This window comes from Triturus cristatus, chromosome 4_2 (genome assembly GCF_964204655.1).
Source record: "Triturus cristatus chromosome 4_2, aTriCri1.1, whole genome shotgun sequence".
NCBI classification, from domain to species: domain Eukaryota; kingdom Metazoa; phylum Chordata; class Amphibia; order Caudata; family Salamandridae; genus Triturus; species Triturus cristatus.
The window spans coordinates 335,207,401-335,227,116 of record NC_140586.1 but is presented as its reverse complement, the minus strand read 5'-3'; the positions used below and the strand labels follow the sequence as shown (position 1 = coordinate 335,227,116).

Sequence of the window (19,716 nt, the reverse complement as noted above, 5' to 3'; positions counted from 1 at the left end):
GTGCTGGAAATAAATCACTTAGTCATTTGCAGCAATTACTATTGTATGCAACACACTACCCTGTAGAATGAATAAGTGCATTTTTCAAAATAAACCTTTCAAAATGCCTAGTTGAAGAATTCCTTACTAGGTATATTCACCATCATCAGAATTATGTGACCAAACTTTCTACCAGAGGCCAACTAGTTTCTTTAAATGGCCTAACTTCTCATCTACTTACTTTAGTCCTTGTACACTGTACCCTTTAGGAAAACCTCACTTACCTGTAAGTACCTACGGGCAACTGATACTATTTTGTCCTTGCACTTCACAATCAGGAAATCCACTGACCAAAGTCTGAGATGCCATTCTGTTCTATGCCCTTGCAGGGGCAGCCATGGTTCCAAATAGCTCACTCAATGGCAAAGCTCACATATCTCCTTAGCCAAATACAGCAGATCCCTTTGCAAGAGTGTGGTGAAGATCTGAACATTTATAGGGAGCATTACAGGGACCAGATTGTTTTTAACCACTGACACGTCACTCACTTAATTCCAAGGGAAAAGAGAGAATTACTGAAAGTGGTGTGGAAAAGAACAATAACTAGGAATAGAGCAAAAAAGTTGTATTGATGGAATGAGGGGATGAGGAGATGGTGAGTTAGAAGAGTAGCAGATTGACAGAAAAGCTCTTATAAAGGGAACTAGGAGAAAGTGAAAAATATTCCGCAAACTCATTTGATTCCCAGCTCTTACACTGCTACTTAGGCTGAAAAAAATGTCAACTTAAAAATATTTTGCAAATGAATCATGGTGTTTTGAATCAAGTTTGGAAAAGGAAGTCAGGAGTATGCAGGGTAAACTTTTTTACACAAAGGTGGTTTGAATCCTCGAGTCTCCCAAATGAAAAAGGTTTATGTATTGGTGTGGTTGTTATAAGATACTGGACATATAGAGCAGGGGACCTGGACCTGGGCTAACTGGCTGGTGGGGCGCCAGGCACAAATAAGAGAGTGGCCAAAACCAGAGGAATGGAGCAACTGTGCTGGGTGGAGGGGCTATTGTACCACCTCCCTTTTTCTCCACCAGTCCCTCCTTGATGGTGGCTGGCCCTCTGGCGGTCCCTGACAACCAAGCAACAGTAAAAAAAAAAAAGTACTAATTGTGTACCGACTTTCCGTCCATATAGGTTGATTTCTGGTTCATGTCCACTGGTATTGATAAGTAACTAGGATGTGCCTTGATGCATACACAGAAACGCATGCGCAAAATGACCTGTGATCCAATGCATCTTTGTAAAACAACAAAAATAGGAAAATTCTGGACCTTAATCATAGATAGCAAATTTTGCACATTAATCATGCAAATGCAGTGGTGGAACAAAGTCATGACAGGATTTCATGTCAAGGAATTACCACAGCAGGCAAACAATAATCTCGAATGCAGCACTATTTTTTTAATTAATGGTTTTCACAACAAACCCCCTACAGGGATGATCTTCTCAAAGCATGTAGTGTTTCTCTTTTTTCCCCCAGCCCTCATTCTTTTCACATCACTTAACTCAACTGCTACTCTTATCCCTAAACCTGATCCCTAACCTCATCTTTAAGCCCTAACCTTACCCCGAAACCATTTCCATAACCCTCATAGTAAACCTTAACTCTAATTCTTACCCCTTCACCTTCCCTTTCCCTTAACCAGACATCACAGTGCTTACAAAAATATTTTGGCTTGAATTTAATGATAATAAAATATTTGCCGTACTGGCTTTCTTTATGTTATCCATTCATATTGGGAGATTCTCTGTGAAGGCTTTTTGTCCTGGTTTAAAGTTCCTTGCTATGACATCAACTAGACCTATTTTCTGGGGTGTTCGATGACAATGTTGGGTGCTTGAGGGGTTTTGTTCACACGGTTAAGTTGGAAATGGAAGCCATAATGGGAGTACATTAAGTTTTAAATATGCAAGTAAAGTTTGAGTGAGGTATTCTCAGGAACTAAGATGTCTGTGAAGTGGAATAATTGAGCCTGTATAAGCTACAAAGAGAGTAACACCAGCTGTGGTGCCATGCAGACCTCAGGAAGTACAGATCACAGTACGTTGAACAAAGATGTAGTTGTTGATCGATACACGCTTCAAAACAGTGGCAAGATGTTAACCTTACTGGATGTATGTTTACCATATTTCACTGTTATCCACATATCACTGGGTAAGGCAGCATCTAGCACTGAAAGGGTTTTATACCATCAGGGAAGATGCATCAGTGGTTTGCAAATATATTTGCTAAACCCTAGGGGTGTAAGGATTCTCAAGATGACATACTTGTTTTTGGAATGCACCAGAGAGGACATGCCCTTATATTATAAATTGTAGAAATTGTACTAAAAATTTGAATTAAATATTCCTAGACATTAAATAAAAGAGAAGTGTGGAAACATGTCATCTATTGATAGGTATGGCTGTGAAAGGAGTGTTTTTTATTCTTCAAATCTATGATTTGAAAATTTAAAACATCGCTGCAGAGGTACAGTTTATGAACATACGTTTTACAATGTCCATTTAATAGGTTCTGCAAATCCTTATCCTTTCAAAGCTTATCATCCAAACATTTCAGTGTGAAGGTGTCTCTCTGAAAGATATTATCCAGCAACAATGGAATCCACTCCTTTATGGGAGGTGTAGAGGTATCGGGTTGAGAGGGAGCTCGAGGAGGAAGTATGGCAGACGTATCAATAGCCTGAAAAGGCACTCCTAGTTCCCTCAATTCTCACCATTCACTCAACTTCTTGTTTACTGCGTTGGTTTTTTAGCACATGTAGTTCTTCCTATTCTGGGTTGGAATGGGCAGGTATTTTCAACACCCAGAAAATACCTATACCTCTGGATGCAGTATTTATAGGGTAAGATAAATGACTCCTATTTCGAGTTGAGACTCGGAAAATGAAGATTTGTCTTTGAAAAGAGGTCCTTGCAGGACTTATGTCTGCATGTATTGGAGTTATTCCCTAAGCTTCCCCAGGTAAATTAAAGCAGCCTACACATACTGAAATTTACCAGAGGAAAATTGCGAGGGATGTGGCAATCACGCATAATTCCGATCCCAACAACAACAACTCCTGTTTCTGCAGTGATCTGAATTTAGCCCTGAGCTCCTAATGAGATATCGTACATCATGCTGTCGAATCTGATTGCCCACAGCTTTTACCTTTGTGGTTGGTTCTCCCAGCTAAGGTTCCTAGTAAGCACCTTTTACCCCAGAAAATGGCCACCCATCTTCCTGGCGGCTCCCCTTAATATCATTTCACAATAAGTTCAGTTGTTTTTCCCAGCAGTCCTGATACCCTCCAACAGGCTATCTCCATTGGCCCCTATTGAAGGAAGTGAAAATAGCACACTCACTTCTGTTCTAGGTGATGAAACTGGCAGACCTTCTAAATGTACAAACTGCTTGACTGAGTCTGTTAAGATATTTTTGGATCTTTGAAAAGATCACATGAGTACAAAAGCTCGTTGATACTACCTTTGTCCCAATGTTGTATGCATCCTTTGGATTTTTTTATGGTGGCCATTAACATGGACTTTCAAATGAACAGTTCAACACTTTGTGATAGGTTCACCCTTATCCTTTCATCGTTTGTATCCCTTAGTCTGCAAGTTGGTTAGTCCTCCCTCCTACAGCAAGAGATTGCTTTGCTGCATGAATCCGACATAACCAGTAAATTGTGCTGCAGTAGTTTTTTCATTACCTGAAAAATCCACACACTTTTGCTTGAGGCTTTTTATTGCAAAGTATAGTCACACTAAAAGCGACTGCCAGCTGACCGATGCAAGGTGACATAGTCCTCTACTCTGACAGCTCTGTAATTTGCTCTAACATCACCAATCCAACATACTGACTACATTGTTGCTAGTATCAGTTATCAGTCTGCTGCGGTTCTCCAGTGGTGACATCTCCATACCACTGCTCACTCTACTTGTAACATCACCAGTACCATTGACAATCATGTCAATCATGTCAAGCTCTGTCACGGCACTCCAGCACAATTGCAGGGTAGATCTCTGCTAACTAGGGGGTGACTGGCTAACCACCACTATGAACTCAATATCTAGAGGAGTGATGCAAGTTCCTCTATACAAGCCCTGCTGGACACCATACCTATCATGAGTAGTGGAACCTACCCGAAAAGGGAGCCTTTCCCTGATCCTGAAGCAGACATGGCCACCACAGTGGTGTGTGGATTTCCATCATTGCATTGTGAAAGATTAGGACTGGTAGTAATGGATCCATTTAATGTTTTAAGTTTAAATATCGATATGTGGGGGTTCCGATAGACTGTTATTCTAAACAACTGTCACCTGTTTTGCTTATTTTTTTCCTTTCCCTAAGGGAGGGTTTTCAAGTATAAAATTCACTAAATTGTTCAGTTGACATTTTAGGAAATGAAGTGTTTTCCTAAAGAAACAGTATTTAACACAGAATTTCATTACTTTGCCATCCTGATATCAGTTGCCACTCCGAAAAATTAAATAAAATCCTGAAGAAATGCATGGAAATGGTGATGATGACTAGATCTGATCGGACATTTATTGTCAAGGAAAAAGTATTAGGATTTGGATTACACCAGCACTCCATTACATGATTTGCAGTATCTAACCTTAGCAGTACTCAAAGGAAAATAACCTAACAAATGTGTGATCTGACTAGTTAGTGCAAACACAGGTAGTGAGAATGGCTAAGATCACTACGAAATGTGGTGGAGAAGATTATGAAAATGTTTTAATGGCACGGTCCTTTATGCATGTGTAGTTTGAGAAGGGCTTATTGTCTGGATCTATTAAAGTGTTTCTAGTATTGAGCTATGTATAAAAACAAAAAAGTTACCAACTGTAACCAGGAGAAAGATTCATAATGTGCATAGGTCCCAATCTATTCTGAATATCAGATTCAATTGGAAAAATCTGACAATAAAAGGACTTACTGATGTGCTAGAAAAGGAGATTTGGCAATGACAGCAGTTTGACCCCATCATAGAATTATAGGCTCCATTCTAAATTAGGAATTTCAAGCATCAGTGGATTATGCAACAACTGATTGACTCTTTTTGCCTATTTTATACATAAATGCAAGAAGCTGACTCTCGTCAGTGGTGGTCATATTAGTGCTTAGTATTTCATGTTTTCTGCATTTCGCAACCCCACAGAAAGAGGTTTCTAAAGCAATGAGCTTAAAGCTGTTTCAAAGTTACTAAACTGATTTCTGCTTGGTCTCATTCTCTCTCTCTCTCTCTCTCTCTCTCTTTTTTTTTCTCTTTCTCTCTCTCTCTCTCCCTTTCTCTCTCTCTCTCTCCCTCCCTTTCTCTCCTTTTCTCTCTTCTTTACCACTTGAATTGTGAATAATAAACACAGATTAAAACAATACTGGACCTCTGATTTTCCCAGGTAATCCTTCTTTTGCAGTTGTGCCACCTGCTTCTCATTAGGCCGAAAAAGCCTCCCCAGTGGCATCTCCAGTAGTGTGTACACCTTCTGCTTCTGTAACAATGAAACGCCCACAATTGTCACTCAGAGAAACAGATACTGAAATGTTGGCATGAATCAGAAAGTTATATGCAAGTATTTACTATGCCTTTCAAGGACATGATTCTTGAGAAGGAGAGTATGTCTCAGTTGATTCTGAGTTGGGAAGGGCCATGCTTTCAACAGTGTGGTGGATCAGAGTGCAGGGCTATGATTGGTCTATAGGTGCTCTAGTGGATGCTGCAGTGACTCTAGCTGTCCTTTGATAGTTGGTCTACAGTAAGATACAGTCATAACCTACAGGAACTCATTCACTGGGGCTGATGAACTTTAGAAAATAAATGTGTATTATAGACATAATAAAGAAACGTTATTCTAAAAAACGACCATATTGAATGGGTGGAGTAAAGGGGCAGACCTGATCCTCTACAAGACCTATTATTATTTAATCAAATATTAATGTGATTCTGGACAGGGGGCTATTGCAGAGAAAAGGGGGAGAAACCTGGCTACAGTGGTCTAACATGAATACAAAAGGACTGTCAAACTCTCAGAATGTTTATCCTGCTCAAACATCCCTTTGTGTATCTGTATGTAACTCTCTTGTGCACACACACACACATGGTAGCCTGGATGTTAGAGCAACATTGATAACATTCTTCAGGAGGCCCAGGGGAGCTCAAGCTGTCTCTTCTAAAAAATATTATTGAGTGTAAAGTAATATATTTAATAACTGATTGGAGTGAATTGTGAAAAGGAAAATGTCTGATTTGCAGCTGCATTACGAGCATGTAATGTAAAATACAACTACATAGTACGACTTCTATCACTCCAGGGCAAGCTAAGCTCCCCCAAAACTTTTGGCTTTTTAGGTAGTTGATTTAGGACAGATTATTACACCGTGGGGTGCTCTACAGAAAGGTGTTTGTGTAGCAGCAGGTGTATTTGAAACATGAGTTACTATGCTTGGAGCAGCATGGTATTTGGGATCCGATCTAGACCATATAACTGTCACCAGGATGCTGTCAGTTAGAACAGCGTTAGATGGTACACATATTTAAATTATACATATTTACAATTTAATGCACAAAGAGATACATTGATTGGCAAAAAATCACGATTGCTTTAATGAGGAGAAGAAGCTAAGACTACATCTTAGATCCTCAAACTCCAGGGTTAGCAACCTAGATACCAGTCGCGTGGAGGCAGCTTCTCCTAAGTAGGGGAGATATAGTAAAACATTAAGATAATGGTGGCTGCTGTAAGGGTACGTGAATTAACTTAAATTACAACAATGGAATGTTGAGCGAACCATTGAAAACAATGGAGTACTCCGGCCTTCTAATGGCCGGTAAAAGCCCGGAGCATCAACATTCAAATGTTTAACAAACGCCTCATAGAGCCCGAGGGGATTTCAACCCCCTAAGCTCTGAGGAGTTTGTTTTACAAATTAGAACATTCTGCCTTCTAGGGGCAGAATGTTCTAATAGCCTTCTCTACTGGCCAATAAAGGCCCCCTCCCTTGTTAAAGGCCCTCGCAGCTATAATAATATCTGGTGAACTCTTTCTATAAAATGTAGACATCAACAATAAAAACAATTGCGAGTGGGCAGGGCGGATTTTTCAAAGTTTAAACTTGCAAAATACTCACCAAAATTAGTTGACATTTTATATTTCTACTATGTGGAAAACTGTCTTTCAGTAAAGAGCTGTTTAATTGTAGATGCTCTTGAATGTCTGTTATTTATAAATATGACCAATATTACTAAAATATGTGTGAAAATTGAAAAAATGTTGACCAGTCTAAATTCCCGATCGTGTTATCTAAAGAATACAATTTTACAGGCTCCAAAATTGCATCTGAAATCTATGCACGACTTTCATTGCTGTGGGTGACTTTTGCTATTTTAAGTGCGTCATCACAAAGGAATCCTTTAAACTTCACAAAAAACACAAATGTATACTTGATTTGCAAAACAAACAGTATCATTCTATCCCCATTATTAAAAATGTTACCCCAATAAAGCATAATCCCCACCCATAGGGAGACAACCTCGGTCAAGCAAACACTGCCATTTCTATTGGTGAACGCTATCGGTTTCACTTCCTAATAAAAACAAAATGTGTTCCCCCAAATATTTTAAATGCTAATTTAATCCACAAGGCAAATATGCAGTTGCACATGACATGCATCTTTACAGATCTCGTAGATGTGTGCTGAAGAGTTCATTGGGGAATCCTAGCTCTACCTTTGTAATGCCTCTTTTTCAAATGGGTGGTATTGTTCAATTCAGGTGACTCTTAACCTGAATTATCACTGGGTTCTGTTTAAATTCAGGACCAAGATACCAAAAGTAGCGGCTTACGTAGCTTACCAAGGGTCCACTATATGGACCTTAGAGAAAAAGGGACCAAACCACATTTATTCACATACAGCCTTGCAAAACCCCAAGCCAATCAGTGCAAAGAGGCAAAACATATGTTGGCTAACCGCGCTATGAGAAAAGCTTTTATATAAGAATGAACAAATTGTTGCACAAGCTACTACTTAGAAAACTCTCAGGAAAAGGCACAGCAGTCCAACCTTCCATTAGTACTGGGAACTCTGAGATGCATATTTGCAGATCTGTCCTCTGAAACAAAGAGAGCTGAATAAGTAAGTGAGGGCTTTTGAGCTGAAAAGGAGCCAAGGCGCTCATGCTTCGGCCAGCAAAGTTCAGAGTTATGCATGAGGAAATCAAGAGCCCCATTAGGATGGCGGGCGGGCTTTAGTCCGCCCGCCAACCTAGCGGTGCTGGGACCGGCCGCCAGGGGTGCAGCGGTCCCGCACCACCAATTAGGATGCAACCGCCACCCTGGCAGTCGCATCCCGCATCTTTGACATTGCGGCGGGCGGTGCTGTAAGCAGCACCGGCCCCAATGCCAAAGAGGCATGTTGTACATTGCCATGCACAATGTGACAGGCTCCGCACGGTGCCTGCCACCTTGTGCATGACAATGAAGGGGGGTACCATAGGTACCCCCCAAGTGCAGCCCACCACTCGGGGGTCCCCGACGGGCCCCCATAGTCATTTCCCGCATGCCTTTCCATGGCGGCGTCTCCTCCATGTAAAGGCATACCCACCGCAACCATCATAATATGGATGGCAGTGCCTGCAGGCACCGCCACCAAATTTTGGGCTTTTTCTGCCCGGCCGGCAATCGTGACGATTGCAGACCGGCGGAAAAGTGGGGGACGGACTTTCCGTCCACCGCGGTACCCCCCGCCATGGTAATATGGCAAGGGATAAATGTAGTTGTGATGTCGGGCGGATCGCCACCGCTGGCCGGGCTGTGACGATCCACCTGCCATCATAATAGGCCCCAAAGTATTCATTATGAAAAACATAAACACATTGCCCTGGACTTGTGTACAACCTGCTGCAGCCATGTTTTCTTGCTCATGCTAACTAAGCCTCGTGGATTTGCTCGTCTGTGAGCCATAGACTTGTTGCGTCCCAACACATGAGATGCAAACATTTGCAAACTAGCATGTTCAGCTAAAATTATTAATTACACTGAATGGTATCCGTTCCTAAAAGAAGAATGAAAGCGAAGACTCTGCAACCTGCTATGGTTGTGAGTGAGAGTGTTAATAGTCTCCAGAAAGAGATTGAGTGTATGTGAGTGGGGAAAATCCTCCTGTTCGTTCTTGTGCCCTCACACACCCTTGCGAGTGTAAATCATCATCATCATCGGGCTGTGCTCCTCGTGGGGGTGGTACTGCAGTCCCTTAGGAGGATTTTCCCCACTCACATACACTCAATCTCTTTCTGGAGACTATTATCACTCTCACTCACAACCGTAGCAGGTTGCAGAGTGTTCGCTTTCATTCTTCTTTTAGCAACTGATACCATTCAGTGTAATTGACGATGTCCTGGGGAGCATTGGTACAGGACCTTTAATTTTTCTAAACCGCTCCTGGTCGCCCCTCTCTTTAGATTGTGTTTTTACAGCTAAAATTATTGACATTTTTGTTCCTCCTAAAGCCATATACTAATTCTTTATGAGCTCAGCTAGGCGCCTGCCTGTCCTCTTGGTGTGAACTTTGTCATGTGATCAATAGCAAAATTGTGTGCAGTAGGGTATATATTTGGACTCTACTTTGTGTCAGGGTGATTGCCTTACCAGTAATCTCTGTGATTCACAGACTATTCATTTTTGCAATAAACATCCTGGGCAACTTTCAACAAGGTATCAGCAAAGGACAATAGAAAAGGACATAGAAAAATTATTTACCAAGATAGATTCCAATGCCTTCTCGATTTTGCTGTGCCTTGGCTCTGTCTTCAAACTCACGGCTAGGGTCAGGGTCTCCTCCGCTTTCCGCCAGTCCTGAAGCATGGCATGCACCAAAGCCAAGTTGTGAAGGACCTGGGGCCAAATTTAAAACAATGTAATAAGGGCGGGAGGTAAGGAGTGAAAACGCTCAATGAGGCAAAAAGGCATTGTACATTATTACCAGAAACCAGATGTGATCAGTATTTAATTGGTAAAATACAAAATTAGTGTTAGGGCAGTAAGATTTCCTAAGTTATGTCATACCAAGAATGCTTGATCTTGTATGCACCATGTGTCTTTCTTCTGCTACCATACACATACTCTCTCTCTCTTTTTCACTCTTGCTAGTCCTTTTTGTTTTTTACAACATATTTTATTACATTTCCATGGCACGTGGAGGGCAGTGCCCTAAGCATACATTGTAGATACAGCTCGATGTAGAAAGTACCACAATTTTGAGAAACACATCATCAAACTAGCCTGCAAAACAGCTGGCCCAACAACTGAAACTTAACACAGATTATCACACAGTTCAGTTCAACACAATATGTCTAGATGTATATGTATTGACAACAGAGTTGCTCATCTTAGATATTTTAGCAATTAGATAGATGTACAGGACGAATTTATGGAGGGTCGGTTTGTGGCAGGGGGTAAATCTATGCCGATTTGTCATCCAATGGGACCAAATCTTCCTGTGCTTCTGCGGGCAGCCCCGTGCCTGATATATTGCAACCTCAGCCCCCATGAATCTGTCCATGGCCGTCTTCTACCCACTCACTGTTGGCGGGGAAGTCGCCTTCCACGCTTGGGCAATGTCCCGTTTGGTGAGTGTGAGGCCAAGAAACAGTAAGTGTTGTTTGTAGCGGTACACGCCAATCCCCTCCATGCTATGAAGCAAGAACATCCTAGGGTCAAACAGGAGTCTCCAGGTCAAGACATGGCCCAGGCAGGACGAGATTTTACACCACAACGACTGGAGTGGCTCCCAACTCGAGACCGTGTGAAAGAAGGTACCCTCCGTGTCCCCACATCTGAGACATGGCGCACTGACAAAATATCGATGCCAAAAATATAGATGTAAAAAATATCGACTCCCTATACTTAAACAGGTAAGTACAAAAATATATAGAAAAAAATATGGATGTTAAAATAGTTGTGCAAAATATCTATTTTTAAATAAATATAAAATAAAATAATAAATATAACATATATTAAATAATAAAATATTATTTTTAAAATAAAGTAGATTTAATACATTTTAACAAATATAACTAATAAACTTAATAAAAAAAGTTAAACATACATAATAAATATATATATTTACTTTAAAACAATTAACCTATTAATTTTTATTTATCTTATAATTTTAAAATTATTTACAAAAATATATATGTGTATATATATATATCTCCACAAGACGACCCAGATTACCATGCATACTCATCAAGTATGCATGGGAGAACAGCGAAAACATTTTATCTGAAATCAGTACCCTGGAAGCTGAAATAAGTAAGAGCAGCGAACAAGATCTGATCAATAAATTCTTGTCAGAGCTGAAACCCAAACTACAACAACATAAGGAAGATATAAAAAACCGTAAACAAAGGAAACTCCACAGGGATTGTGTGGACTATGAGTCTGGTTGCATGCTTACATATAGTCATAAATATGATTATTTATATGATGATCTACCACAACCAAAAGATGTAGCAGAAACCACGACACCAGAGGTGGACAACCCTGCAACAGAGGCCGGTGGATCGGATACCTACATCTCAATTTCCACAGGCAGCTCAATATCCGAAAGGGAAGCCTCAGTAAGAACGGCGACTTTTTTAGACGAGTTCCGGGTCTTGAGGAAAGGCCGACAAATACCAAGAGCAACACCGCAGTCACCTCCAGGAAGTGGGAGAGGGATGGGAGGGGTAAACAGAGACTCAAACGAAGAAAACAAAGGGAATCAAAAAAACAGCTTAAAGGAGTCCATGGTAAACAAGTCACGAGGCTCAAGAGGCAAGAAATATTGGATCTGGACACGGTAAATAAAACAATTGTTCATCTTAGCAATAGGCAATTGACATTCTTAGAGAAAAGTACTTCGTGTCTTGGCCTCACTTTTTGTCCAACGGAGATCTTCAGTTATGCTGACACACGCATTGACCTGTACAAATTTGTCAGGAAAGCTAAATTAAAGAAATGGCACTTTTTGTATAAACGTGATAAAGGTAGTCAAATCCCCAGAGACGAGCATGTCAATCAACCCTTTCCTAACCTGAACATTGAAGATGCAGAAACATTACGTGATATGCATGATCTGGCCATGGTGTATGAACCTATGATGACTACACCAAATGAAGGATGGGAGCCCGACATTCCCACGGACTGCACAGCTTCCACCAAATTTAAACCCCGATCTGTATTCTACCCTAACCTCCCCCATGACAACATAGACACCTTCCAAGATGTTGTTACACAAGCCTTGCTTAAACTTAAACATCAAACTGATAATGTCCAGTTCAACTTCTCTTTCAAACAAAAAGAATTACTGAAAACATTAGCAGCTGACACAAGCATCATCTGCCCAGCGGACAAAGGGGGGGGACATCGTCCTTTGGGACAGAGACATGTATATCACTGAAGTATTGAGACAATTGAGTTATCATGAATTCTATATGAAGGTCAACATGGATATCTACAACGCTAGCATTTTTGATACCTGGGAAAAACTAATAGAGTGGGAACAGAAATGCTATATCACTAAAACAAATTTATCCCAAATTGTCGATATTGTACCTTTTGCCCAAGATTCATAAGAACCCTATTACACCCCCAAGTAGACCTATAGTGTCGTCCATAGGTAGCGCTTTAGAAAATGTTTCCAAGTACGTTGACCATTTCCTTCGGGAATATGTTACAGCACTCCCACCTCATGTTAAAGACACCAAGGATTTCCTATCTAAACTTGAGGGCATTAGATGGGAATCTACAGACCTGATGATAACCCTAGATGTAAACTCCCTTTACACGATCATAGATCACACGCAGGGCATTGCAGCATGTCATTACTACTTGAAAAAGAGACCCATAGAGTACTTAGAACACACCAAAATGCTTTTGGAGATGTTTTTATGCCTCACTAATAACATCTTCATGTTTAACGGCACCATCTTTAAACAGACACTTGGTACTGCAATGGGCACGTGATTTGCCCCCAGTTTTGCCAACATTTTCCTGGGCAAATGGGAGGAGGATATAAGAAATGATAGGTCACTCTCTTCAAATTTTGGCAAAGTCAAGATTTGGCTTCGCTATATAGATCTTTTTATAATTTGGACTGACACTGAGGAAATGGCCACCAAGTTTATTGAGAAACTCAATATTAATAACTGTAACGTCACCCTGACAAGTAACATGAGCAGATACTCCATTGAATTCCTTGACCTACTCATTATACCACAAGGTAATACCCTTCAAACCAGCCTGTTTAGAAAAACTACAGCAGGAAATACCCTCCTTCACGCTCTTAGCAGCCACCCAGATACCCTTAAATGAAGTAACCCCTATGGGGAACTGTTGAGAGCGAGAAGGAATTGCAGCACCACTTCAGCAAGAGATTTCTAGACAGGGGCTATCCTAAGTGGGTCCTCCGTAAGGCCATAAATAGAATCAACCAAACTGATCGTGCCCAGACTCTAAACACCGAAACTGAAGAAAACAATGAGGATACTACCACTCAAGAGGAAGAAAACAGTTATTCTCACTTACAGTGGAAATTCTTCACAGATACAAAAAATACTTGCTGACAAATGGAACATAATTACCAGTGACCCTATTATTGACCAAACTTTCCAGCGTAGACCTAGAATAACTTACAGAAAAGGCCGTAGCCTTAGGGATATTCTTATCCACAATGACATAACTTCAGTGTCTTCTATGAGCGAACACAACCTCAAAGGTTTCTATCCTTGCGGCCATTGCAAAGCCTGACGCAACAGCTATATGACCAAGTCTGTTGCCATTCCGGGCCACAGACTGCCCAAAACCATTAATCAATTTTGAACTTGTAGCACAACTTATTGCATATACGTGCTGGTATGTCCGTGTAAAATGTGGTATGTGGGCAGCACCACATTTATGGCAAAGAAGAGATTGCAAGAACACATGCGTGCCATAAATAAAGACAATCACTACCCCATTGCCAGACATTTTGACCTATTCCATCTGTCAACAGTTCACTTTTGAGTTATTTTGTGCTAGAGCAAGTTCACACTGGCCCAAGAGGTGGCAACAGAATCTTACTACTTCGGAAACGTGAATCCAAGTGGATAATCGAACTCGAAACTAAGTACCCCAAAGGCCATAACCTGGACGAGGAATTGAGCTCACACTTATGAAATGATTGACATTTGTCCTTACCTGTTTCATATTGTTCTGAATTTCTTCTGTAATATGTACCATGCAGACAAAGTACAATTTTTTAATTTATTAGTATCTACTATGACCACGAATAGTATGTCTAATTGAGATTTTAACATCTCCTTTCTCTTTGCACAGGAGGAAAGGAAGGGTCGTTCTGTTTGTGGACTGTCTCATCCGTTCCGGCCTCCCTACCCTTTTCTTCCCCGTCCTGTGGGTCCATCTCAGATAAGATTAATTTTATTCTATCTTCACGATTTCGTTCACTTTTGGCACTTTCTTCTTTTTCTTCTACAGGAGGTCTGATTATGTTGACGTTTTTAAGGCGGCCAGTATGAGCCACATCAGGTTCTGATTTTCACCATATTATGCTCATGTCTTAATGTTATGCTGCATTGAATATATATGATCAACCACTATGGTTCTTACAGTACACATTCTGGTCATTTGTGGTATTTTGGCTGCCAGTATGTTGTCAGTAGATTGTGTATACAGGAAATATAAACCGATGAGGTGCACACATCACCCTATGGTCTTCAGACGTAAACATTGTAAGATATAACACACTACGGGATCAAATATATCGTTAGTGACACTAGTAGTACCGGCTCCCCTTGACACTATGCCGCTTATACGCTTAAACACTGTATCTGCCAGTAAACACGTGACTATACGGGTGCATCAACAACACAGCAACACATACGCCATATAACAGATAACCATAATGTAATGACATTTGGGACCGCAATTATATATGTGTTATGCCAGTTAGACTAACATAAGGTTTCATTGGTTTAACTATGCGCTCAATCATAATCTGTATATGTAAAGGTGTATTAACACTTATGAACATCATGTTTTTGCATACTAAGAAATGGCCGTCGTGGTAACTTCAACCACTTGTCCAATTTGAGTCCGTCATTTGTGTCAGTATCTATGTAATGCCTCCTCACTTAGTGGAACACTGGGTGATCAAGATAGCTTGTCTGTCGAAACGCGTAACCTACTTGAATATTACCTTCTGAGAGTGAGTCCTTCTTTGAAGAAGAAGCTAGTGTGGAGATATATATACACCAATAACATAAAATCTATTAAAAAACAATTCTATTATAAATTAAAACATTAAACTAATCTTTAAACTTAAATTTACCACTACAGTCCGTGCAGCAGTCAGGAAAGTGTTAGAGCGGAGGGGTAAAAACTACTATGTGCAACATAAGGGAAAGTGTTGGATAGCGGAAGGGTACAAATTACTATTCCCACTCCAATAAGTGCAACAGTAGGGAAAGTGTTGGGTAGTGGAGGTTTAAACCGTACTATTCCCACTCCAGTGAGTGCAACAGTAGGGAAAGAGTTGGATAGCGGAGGGATAAAATGTATTATTCCCACTCCAGTCAGTGCAACAGTAGGGTAAGTGTTAGATAAGAGGAGGGGTCAAAATTACCATTCCCACTCTAGTGAGTGCAACAATAGGGAAGGTGTTGGATAGCGAAGGGGTAAAACTTACTATTCCCACTCCAGTGAGTGCAACAGTGGGGAAAGTGTTGGATAGCGGAGGAATAAAATTTACTTTTCTCTCTCCAGTCAGTGCAACAGTAGGGGAAAGTGTTAGATAGCAGAGGGTAAAAACTACTATTACCACTCTAGTGTGCAACAATAGGGAAAGTGTTGGTATAGCAGACGGGTAAAAGTTCCAATTCCCACTCCAGTGAGTGTAACAGTAGGGAATGTGTTGGATAGCGGCCGGGTAAAAATTACTATTCCCACTCCAAAGAGTGGAACACTAGGGAAAGTTTTGGATAGCGGGGAATAAAATTTACTATTCCCACTCCAGTGAGTGCAACAGTAGGGACAGTGTTAGATAGAGACGGGGAAAAAATAACTATTCCCACACCAGTGAGTGCAACTATAGGGAAAGTGTTCGATAGTGGAGGGGTCAAAATTACTATTCCCACTCCAGTGAGTGCAACAATAGGGAAAGTGTTGGATAGTGGAGGGGTACAAATTTGTATTCCCACTCCAATAACTGTAACAGTAGGGAAAGTGTTGGCTAGCAGAGGGGTAAAAATTACTATTCCTGCTCCAATGAGTGCAACAGTAGGGAAAGTGTTGGATAGCGGAGGGATACAATTTACTATTACCACTCCAGTCAGTGCAACAGTAGGGAAAGTGTTAGATAGCGGAGGGGTACAAATTACTATATTACTATTCCCACTCCAGTGAGTGCAACAATAGGGAAAGTGTTGGATAGCGGAGGGATAACATTTACTGTTCCCACTCCAGTCAGGGCAACAGTAGAGAAAGTGTTAGCTAGTGGAGGGGTCAACATTACTATTTCCACTCCAGTGAGTGCAACAATATGGAAAGTGTTGGATAGCGGAGGGGTAAAAATTTGTATTCCCACTCCAATGAGTGCAACAGTAGGGAAAGTGTTGGATAGCGGAGGGATAAAATGTACTATTCCCACTTCAATCAGTGCAACAGTTCGGAAAGTGTTGGATAGCAGAAGGGTAAAAAATCCTATTCCAACTCCAGTGAGTGCAACAGTAGGGAAAGTGTTGGATAGTGGCGGGGTAAAATTTACTATTCCCCCTCAGTTCAAAATTAAAAACAAACAAATAAATAAAAATGTATATAAATGTTAAAAATTAAAATAGAACTATATTTAATAACACAAATTTTAAAAAACATATGTTAAATGCATATGACACATACCTACAAATATTATATTAAATAAAAATAAAAATGTATTTTCAAATAAATATTTTTAATTAGTAATTATTTAGAAACCAAATCATGAATTATTACATAAATTTACTTTTTTATTTCCTATCCTATAACACCACACAATTCACAACTCACTTCTAAATAAAAAAGTACTTTCATAATTAACATTAATTACCATTTAAATAAATATTAATTAAAAAACAAATTAAAACTCATAAAAATTATTAAACTTCCCACACTTTACCCCTTTAACCCTCACAAACCACAACTAAAATTAAAGTTTATACATATATTTACACAATTAAAACTTATTTTCAATTAAAAAACTAACAGTATTTAGGAACTAATTAAAAAGTAAGTAAAATTAATTTACTCCCCACCCTTTTCCCCTATAAAAGTAAAACCCACACACAAAAAAGTATGAACAATTACCCTAATTGAATATCAATTAATAATGATCAACTAATTATTAATTAAACATAAATGACTTACCACCCTTTACCCCTAGAAACCCCACAACCCTCACCTAAAATTAATTACACAATTTCCATAATTAATTTACAATTAATTATTTATTAACTAAGTATTCATTAAACGTAAATTACTTCCCACCCTTTACCCCTATAAACCCCACAACCCACACCTAAAATTAATTACACAATTTTCATAATTAATTTTCAATAAATTAGCAATTAACGTATTATTAATTAATTTAAAAACATGACTTCCCATCCTTTACCCCTATAAACCCCACAATCTGCACCTAAAAGAATTACACAATTACCATAATTAATTAGCAATTCATTAATATTAACAACCAATTAATTAATAATAAATTACTTCCCACAATCCACATAATAAAATCTCAATTAAATAAATATTAATAAATAAAAAATAATCATTAATTTATTATAATTAAATTACTTCCCACCCTATTCGTCTATAAATCCACAACCCGCTACGGAACTAAAAAACGACATAAAATGTAACACGTATATTAAAAACAAACCATTCTTATACAAAAAAAATACATCACATACATTTAAAATATATACAAAAATGCATAACTAATTAAAAAATCGATATTTTAAACAACTATATTTTTGCAAACAATATTAATGACTTCTGAATTTTTAAAAACGATATTTCTTTACCTTAAAATCAATTTTCTTGACCACAATATTCTTGCTGTCGATATTTCTGACTCACGATATTTAAGACTCGATATTTCTGTCGTTCGACATTTCCAACTCGATATTTTGTCTGCACACCCTGAGACATGTAGGGGACTGGATGACACCCATCCTCCAAAGACCGGAACGAGTGAAGTATGCTCGGTGGAGATCTTTAAATTGAATGAGGCGGTATCGCGTAGAGACGGCAGCGCCACAGGGACTGGCAAGGGCCTCGGTCCGGTCATTGTCCGTCATGTCTGGCAGGTCCGGCTCCCATGCCCCCCTGGTTTTGTATAGTGTGGTTCAAGTGTGGGTGGTCAAAGGCTGGTAAATTTGTAGTTTTTGTGCGCCCCCAGTTCACCCATCAATAGGCAGCCCTCCAATGAATGAAATTCTGGTAGGTCGTCCAACGGACTGACCAGGGGGGTCAGGACGTGTCTCAGCTGCAGGTACTTATAGAACTGCGACTTATGCAGCTGAAATTCTTTTTGCAGTTGCTGTAATTAATTGAGGGTGACACCCTGCATAATATGCCCTAGGGTAGAAATGCCAAGAAGGCCCCATTTATGAAAGCCAGAGAGTTCAGTAACGAGGCGCAAATACATGCCCTGCCACAGCGGGTCGTCTGTGTCAGCCCATGTTTTTAACAGTGTATCGCCAGAGGTGAACTACCATTTTGCCGAAGGGGGAAAGAAAGTCTAGGTTCATTTGGCTGTAGAAGAGTCTCTGGAGGGGAATGCCCTCCATCACCAGGCATTCTATCGCATAGGCCGGGCCAGTATGCGAACTATACCACCACTCATTAATGACTAAAAGATGGGAGGCTTCATAATAAGCATATACATTAGCCACTGCAGTGCCCCCGCAGTATGTTGACTGTGTGCAGGTACGTAGCACTACTATCCGAGGCAGGGAGACTATCTTAAAAATTGCTGATCGCCCATACAGGGACAGTGGAAGATGGGACCAAATAGTGGTCTCTTCACATGCGATTGAGAGTAGTGGAGTAATATTATGTGTCCACGATCTCGTGAGGCACCGTGAAATAAAAACTCCTAGATATTTGAATCCTTCCACTGCATTGGGACAACTGCGTAGCCCAGGTTCCGTGTCCCTGGTCACCACATACAGGAAAGAGCACCGATTTCGAAGGATTAGCACCCCCGCCGGAGGTCTCCCCGAACACCCAGAGATTCGGAAGAATTCGAGGCCCAGAGTACCAAGGATCAGTCAGAAAAAACAGAACATCGTCTGCATATAGCACGATTCTTTCAGATCGTTCCCACAACCACTCAAGCCCCTGGATCAATGGGTCTTGCCGCACCCAGGCGGCCATGGGCTCTATGGCCAAGGCAAATAACGGGGACAGGGGACAACCCTGCCTTGTGTCGCGGCATATAGGAAAGGATGCTGACCTGTGCCCAGTCACCCGCACGAAGGCCGAAAGATCTGTATATAGTAACTGGACATATACCAGAAAACGCGGGCCTAAGGTTATGGATCGGAGGAGTTGAATAGATAGGTCCAGCTTAAGGAGTCAAACGCCTTATCTATGTCGGCCAGAAGAGTGGCCCCAGGA

At 40.4% G+C, this 19,716-nt stretch overlaps 1 protein-coding gene across 1 annotated transcript in view; it reads right to left on the bottom strand.

Moving 5' to 3' along the window:
- Positions 1 to 19,716, bottom strand: part of NCF2 (neutrophil cytosolic factor 2) — a 141,470-nt gene that overhangs the window by 83,235 nt on the left and 38,519 nt on the right. Inside the window, exons 4-5 of the mRNA XM_085601723.1 lie at positions 9,775 to 9,909; positions 5,404 to 5,511 (exon numbers count right to left, since the gene is read on the bottom strand). Of these exons, the coding sequence (XP_085457849.1) occupies positions 5,404 to 5,511; positions 9,775 to 9,909 (243 nt within the window). The remainder of the gene's footprint in view (positions 1 to 5,403; positions 5,512 to 9,774; positions 9,910 to 19,716) is intronic.